The 7,691-nt window shown below is 35.8% G+C and overlaps 1 protein-coding gene across 4 annotated transcripts in view; it reads left to right on the forward strand.

The window, feature by feature from the left end:
- Positions 1-7,691, forward strand: part of LOC106880510 (potassium voltage-gated channel subfamily H member 8) — a 136,251-nt gene that overhangs the window by 45,317 nt on the left and 83,243 nt on the right. Inside the window, exon 1 of one of the 4 annotated variants that reach the window (XM_014930489.2) lies at positions 2,434-2,646. The exons of the other annotated variants lie outside the window; for them this stretch is intronic. Within the exon in view, the coding sequence (XP_014785975.2) occupies positions 2,571-2,646 (76 nt within the window). The 5' untranslated portion in view covers positions 2,434-2,570. Of the gene's footprint in view, positions 1-2,433; positions 2,647-7,691 lie in introns of those variants that run through there. 4 annotated transcript variants of the gene reach the window in all.

The raw sequence follows: 7,691 nt of genomic DNA on the forward strand, positions 1-7,691 counted from the left end.
ATATATATATATATATATATATATATATATATAGTGTAATTCAGCTCCACATGACCAAGTTTCATGGACACATAGACTTTGCCTTGGAACATCTGATGATAGGGACATGTCCTATGCACAACGGAACTTTCAAGGCGTGTGGAGTTGAATCAGACTGTTGTTAAATACATGTAATTCCACCCAAATGTGTTGAGTACTGTTTTATTTTGTTTGCTCATTCACTTGTTTTTATGTGCGCATGTGCGTGTGTATTGCATGCAGGGTGTTCAGGCTAAATTTGATAGTTTGCATAAAAGGTAAAGAAAGCACAATATCCCATCCGAAAATATAAGTTATTTCAAAGAAGAAAAAAAAATATCAACTTGATTATGGTTGCGAGATAACAGTTTACTCAAAGTAACCACCCTCTGCTTCCACCATGGTCTCATGATGGCTCCAGAACCTGGTGCATGCATTCCTCACTGTGTCCCTGGGAAGATGTTCAAACACCTCTTGATCTTGGTGTTGCAAGCAGAGCAGTTGGTGTCTTTCTTGACTGTGACTCACATATAGTAATTCACGGGATTACAATTGGAGGAATAAGGAGGCCAGAAACTGAGGCTCATGATGTAGATATTCTCCAGCAACCACTTCTGACTCTTTCTTGATGCATAGCAAGAAATGGAATGTGGCTCCCACACATACGACCTTTCAGCAGTTTCATATAGGTGTTTGAATTGAGCTTGAGGCCCTGATCAAAAACGTGTGGTAGCATGACATCACCCTCACTGGATATAAATCCAAAAAGACTGCTGGCTATAGCATTGTAGTCTCTGTTGCAGCTGTGCATATCATGTCTTAAAGCCTTTATAATGTCCACAGAGCATTTTTTTCTACTCTAGGCACAAGGCCTGAAATATTTGGGGAGGGGGCCAGCTGATTAGATCGACACCAGTATGCGACTGCTACTTAATTTATCAACCCCGAAAGGATGAAAGGCAAAGTCAACCTTGGCAGAATTTGAACCCAGAATGTAAAGACAGATGAAATACTGCTAACCATTTCACCTGGCGTGCTAACGTTTCTGCCAGCTCACCGCCTTAGTGTTCACAGAGAATTGAGTAGCAGTCTTGATGTTGGTATTTTGAATCATCATGATATAGGTAAATGTTTTCCAATATGCAGATGGCTCCCGTCTTCCGTGTTAGCTAACATTTTTTCAACTACAACTTTAATCTTTATGCTTTCCAATGCAATTGACTGTTCTCCAATATGTCAAGCTGTTCCTGGAAAAAGAAGACATAAAAAATTGTCAAATTTAACCCAAACACCCTTTATATACGTTATTCCTATGTAAGAGCACAACTTTTGGTGCAAATCTGATGAAATGCCATTCTGATATATAAAACTGCAAATTTTATACAACTTTTCACTTGGAACTTTTGCATGCAATGACATTAAAAACAAGGTGGCACTGAGGCAATTGTGACTGGTCATTAAAGATATGCTTAAATTTATTCTTTGTCTTCTTATTTGGATTACATATTCATATGTATGTATGTATATATATATATCCACACACACACACACACACACAGACGTATGTAATATATATATATATGTATGTACTATGTACTTATGTATGTGTGTGTATGTATATATGTATGTATATTCGTATATATATATATGGTCCAACCCATGCCAGCATGGAAGGCGGACGTTAAACGATGATGATGATCTATATCTGTATATGTATAAATATTTATATGTATATGTTTGCGCGCGCGCGCGCGGTTGTGCCTGCCTGCGTGTTCAATTACGTGTGTATCTTCATATCTGTGCGCTTGATTATACACTTCATGCATATGTGTTTAATTGGTGTGTACGCACGCGCGTACGTGCGTGCGTGCGTGTATATATGTTAGAGCGATGCTGGTGATTCTTAGTACATGTATAGCTTATATTTTTCCTTCCTTCTCCTCGAAGCCCGCATGCAAGCATAATTTGTATATTCCTTCCAAAACTTCTCTGAGCACACTACCGCGAGGAAATGTATTTATTTTTTAAATGTTATAAATCTGTTTATTATTTATAATTAATGCAATTTAATGTTCAACTTGTGTATAGAGTTTTAAGCATAGTTTGTTTCCTATTCTGGAATCTGAGGAATAATCTGAAAGAAAGACAAGAAAAGCTAAACGCATTCATCCAACCACACTCACACAAACTTATCATAGATACACAGATTTAGGAAAAGAAAGGTATATTTATCTCACCAACACCACTTACTACCGCTTCTCTGTTGTATAATTTTGTAAATGAAACTAGTTAATTTTTGTATTCGAGTATTATTTACCTTATAGGTATATTCTTTTAAAGAAAAATACCAGTTAGATTATTTATTTTATTTATAACAATTTCACTTCTTTATTCATTTTGTTTTATCTTGTCTGATGACGTCATGGGCGGGGGTGATTGTGAGATTTTGGACCAAAAGTGAGGAACTCTTTGGAAATTATCAACAATAACAGAAACAACTCCGAAGTTGTTTGTTTCAAAGGCCTAATAGGAAGTAACGTTGTCGGTCTGTTATGAAGAACACAAAAGAAATGTCACTGCTGAAAGATTTAGAAAAAGTATTGAAAACTATGGGTAAAAAGTACCCTGGTAAGTGCAGTTATATATATATTTTTTGTATGCTTATTTTCTTGTTTTTCAGTATAATTTAAGAGTAGTATATATAGCTGAAACCGAGGAGCATGTTTTTTGTTTGTTTGTTATTTTTTCTATCCCTCGTTTGCGTTCTGAGTTCGAATTTGGCGGGGACAGAATCAATGAAATAAATAGCAATACTAAGATCTTTTGACACTTGGCTTCTGCTTCCAAAACAATCAATAATTACTACAATTTATTACCAGGTTGGTGAAGACAGCTGAAGGGAATATATAAAGCTGACTCAATGTGTGACTGTATTTAGATTATTTCTTATACATGCTCAGTTTATTTCTTATACATGTTCAGTTTATGTCAGTAATATGTTGCAGTCGATGCGGTCAACAGTTCTCCATATACTATATAAGTTAACTCTACCTTGTAAGAAAAAAAAAATGAAAACAGTAAATATTTGTTTGCAACGTTGTGTGCAGTTTGATTCCACGAAACACCTGTCTCTTGAAATATGTTTTTTTCTTTTTCATTATTTCCTTAAAGAAAAATAAAAGCTACCCACCATGTCGTCTATTTATGTGATACTCTGTTTAATGCTACTCCGTCAAGTCAATATATTTACTGTGTGGTATCCTTACTTTTAAATTATCTTTTATACTTTTTCTCCAGCTAATGTTTTTCTTTTTCTTTTTTTTTCTTCGAATCATTGGGATCAATAAAGTCGATGTTTATCATTTTCTGTTGTCATTTCGATTCAGTTCAGTCTTGAATAGATCTATGTTCAAAGGTATTCCGGTCGGGGCTATCACGCACATCTTTTAGTTTTCTTGACAGTATATTTAAGACCAAATATTCTAGCGGGCCGAGTGATCACTTAACGGCCTCCTCGTTGACTCTGTTTATTATTGTTAGTTCCTGCATTAAACCGACGAGTGACCGGCGCTGGTCTTTTTCTGATAGTTTTTTTCTCTCTCTTTTGTCTCCAAAAGAATTGAACAGTGAGCAATTGTTGCTGTTTACACTGTTGAATTATGCGACCCACGTTACCTAGCTAAGTGAACTCAACCGTTAAGAGTTGTCTTGATTACAGATACATGCATTGCCAATGACCAGCTACAAATCACCGATTTGCTCAGCAGCCAAATAACTCGTAAATCTGTGGCAGTCCCTTTATTTCAATATTGATTTTTTACATTGACACAAGACAACATATTTTCGGGGAGGGTATAATCGATAAAACCAACCCCCAATATTTCATTGTTATTATATTTCATCGACCGTAGACGGATGAAGGGCAAAGTTCACCCATGTAGAATTTCAGCCCAGAAAGCAATGTACCGGAACAAAATTCCGAAAGCCATCATGTCAAGGCTCTATTAATTTTGCTAATTGCTCACACTATTTTTAATTCTAATATTATCGTAAATGATAGAAGTGAAGTATCGGTGGAGAGCCGGACAAAATACCGTGTAGCATTTATTTACGCCTCCTTACGTCCTATATTCAAGCCCTGCTGAGGTCGACGCTTACTTTCACCCCTCCAGGATCGATAAAATAAGTACTAGCATAGTGCAGGGTGTCGTCATAATTGTCTCTGCTCTCTTCTTAGGCTTGCAGCAGTGTTACAAATCAATGTTACTTCTATTTGTTTATTGATATGCAGGCTTTAGTGCCTGGGTGTGCTTCAGAATATTCTGGGTTGGCATTAATTTGTAATAATGCTAAAGTGGAGTAAATCTGAGGGTGCATCATTGAATGGTGAGGAGACAGAGCCGTCCAGTGCAACCCCTTAACGACGGGCATCTTGATATGGCAACCCTAACACTAGGGGTGTTCTTGGACACTTTCAATGGCTCCACTGAGTTAACACATGCCGTTTGTTTACATTCTATTCCTTGCTAGCCAATTTCCGACTACCTTAGAAGCAACTGAATCTTTAAATATGATACAGTTTATAAAATATGTTCACGTGTAATGAACATATTCATGAATCTCTCACTCTACCTCGTACATATTCATTCAGTTGCTGGCTACAGCCCATTCTGATTTCCTGGTTGTTGCTATTTCACTTCACCTAGGCCGCTAATGTTCCTGGGACAGACTACAGCATCCTACCTTTCAGCTCCCCTTTAACCACTCAGCATAATCACGCAGGGAAAAAGGAATAGTTCATACTGGAATTACAAACATTAGATTTAATTTTTATGCCAGCATATATATATATATATATATATATACATATATATATATATATATAATTTGTAAGGGTGTGTGTACACGCAAGAGAGAGTTTGATATTGTACAGTTGTGCTTATGTTTTGTTAACATAAAGTATTAGAATTGGTGTTGTCTTTAGTGTTAAATGATGAGCTGCAAAACAGTAATGGGCCGAACTAAATGTTTTGCAGTAGCTAGTTATATCCCTTAACGTTTTGATGGCAGGGGTTGATTTTTGTCTGCTGTCCTTGCAGAGTCAATAAAATATATTACCAGTCAAGTACCAACTACACCCTCATCCTCACAAAATTACGACCATATGCCAATGTACGAGGTGATTACTGCGTCTTATAATGCATATTTTGTTGCTGTTAATACCTATTTATTGTTGCAACAGTTATTGATGACGATATGTCAATGTTCTGAAGTTCTGCTTTTTTTCTTTTGTATTGTTGATATCGTCGGGCTTTTTGATTTGCTCTTTCGGTCTTTCTTATAAGTTGCGAGGCTTATTTAGACGTTTTTAATGACGATGCTTATTATTATTATTATTATTATTATTATTATTATTATTATTATTATTATTATTATTGTTGTTGTTGTTGTTGTGCATGATGCTGTTTAATGTTCAGCTGTCGGATTTCAAAATGTCTGTCGGTTGTGACGTAAATAATCAACTGGGGAACAATGCGCCTTTAGTGACTGTAATTCAGTGATAGTAATCTGAAAGATTAGAGATTATATATATATATATATACACACACACACACACACACACACACACACACGCACGCACACGTGTCGGGGTGATACAAAAAGTAAAAAAAAACAAAAACAATTTTGGAATCGTTATCTCTTTAATACATGCTGATACCTTTTATATTTCTTGTATATAAGGTCTATTTTCAGAAAATTAACCCAGAAATAGGAGTCGAGATAAATAGAATTCTTTTTCTTTATTTTGTTATTTTTCTTTTAAATACAGCAATAAATGTCTGATAAACGAGAAACTTCTACAAAACCATTTAGAGATTTAAAATATTTATATATCTTTTAACGTAAAAGTATGCATAAAGTCATTGCTATTTTTGTTTCTCCTTTGCATGTTTTGACGAGAATTCCTACAGTAATCTAATATCATTACAGGTTGATAGTCCGATATCCAAGGTCTCTAAACTCTGAAAGATTTTTGAATGAGAGAAGCTCCACAAATTGAAAATTTCGAGTAAAAATTTGAAATGTTTACGGGTGATGTACAGCTGTTGCGGGTCACTTGTCGGGCTGTCAGCTGTTAAGAGTGACCTTTGCTGCTCTGGGCTGGGCTTTCCTAGTTTAGCCTAGTTTGTTGGTATCAGTTTGTTGTCAGCAGACGTCATAACAACATCTTTGTGCCTGCATTATTTACCAAGTGTGCAGGGCTACACTTGGTGTTGAAAATGCTAAAACAGCCTGCATATATCATTATGAGTAATCATGCAAGGAAAAAAGGGAAACCTTGTCAATACCTTAGAAAATTAAGTTGCTGCAAAATCTCAGCAGCTGTGTAAACGTGATCGAGAAGTTTGGGTTTGAAATGACCCCTTAAAAAGCAGAAAGACAAAGTATTGAAGTTCTATATTGAAATGACGAGCTGAAAATTTGAAATATGTTGCATAGAGAAAAAATTGATGATCTTGGATCATGTATTGATAGAGTAAATCCGTTTACTTATTGAAGGACCTGAGCAGTGTGCATTCCCCACAGGGAAAGAAATCTTGGCTGTATATAAAATCCAATAGAACCTACCACTTAAAGAATAATTTGATTTTATCTTCACATAAAAACTCAGTTAGTGAAGGTGCTATTACCTGTAAGATAGTCCAACTAAGCAGTTTCCAACAACAGTAAGAGTCATTCAGATTATATCCTTAGGCAAAACCTTGAGCCTGTCCAAGACAAGTGCTTAACCATCAAACAGAAGTGATCAAAACATCGGCAGTGTGTATCTCTCTAACCTTGACTATGTCAACAGTCTTTTCCTTAGTCTTCCTGAAGCCGCATGGAGCCTAGGTGTTTCATTCATAAATGCACACATTGCTCAGTCTGAGATTCAAACCCGCGATCCCTTGACTGCGAGTCTGCTGCTCTAACCACAAATGCATAAACAGAGCCTGAAAGATTGCTTGGAGATACATGGCGTATTTTATAGATATGTATCATAAATGCATGAAACTATTAGTAGCTCTTTCAGTATGTGTATTAAATTGATATTTATCTCTCACTGAATGGGGTACTTTTTTTGTTGATTCCACCTATATTGGATCTCTATTATATTTTTATATACATTTACTTATAAATGTACAAATTCATACATTTATACACATATGTTTACATATTAATACACAACCATGCACTTACACATTACACATAGACACATATATTTAGATGCATGTATATATACAAGTACACACATCATCATCATTTAGTGTCTGTTTTCCATGCTGGCATGGGTTGGATGATTTGACCAGGGCTGGCAAGCTGCAGAGCTGTACCAGGTTCCAGTCTGATTTGGCCTGGTTTCTACAACTGGATGCCCTTCCTAACACCAACCACTTTACTGTTTTCACACTGTAAACTTTCACTAGTATACTTCTCAAGCTTCCTTTATCCCAGCATGGGAGGAAGCGAGGAGGAGGATTAAAACCTTAGAATCGTCTCCGAATTTAAAAACGTACACTTATGCAAAAAAAAAAAATTTTTTTTAATCGAAAACAAAGAAACAAAGAATTTGGTGGAGTAGAGGGAATCAGATATTGGAACTCTGGAAAGTTTATTTATTTATTTTAATG

The sequence above is a fragment of the Octopus bimaculoides genome, chromosome 21 (assembly GCF_001194135.2).
Source record: "Octopus bimaculoides isolate UCB-OBI-ISO-001 chromosome 21, ASM119413v2, whole genome shotgun sequence".
NCBI classification, from domain to species: Eukaryota; Metazoa; Mollusca; class Cephalopoda; order Octopoda; family Octopodidae; genus Octopus; species Octopus bimaculoides.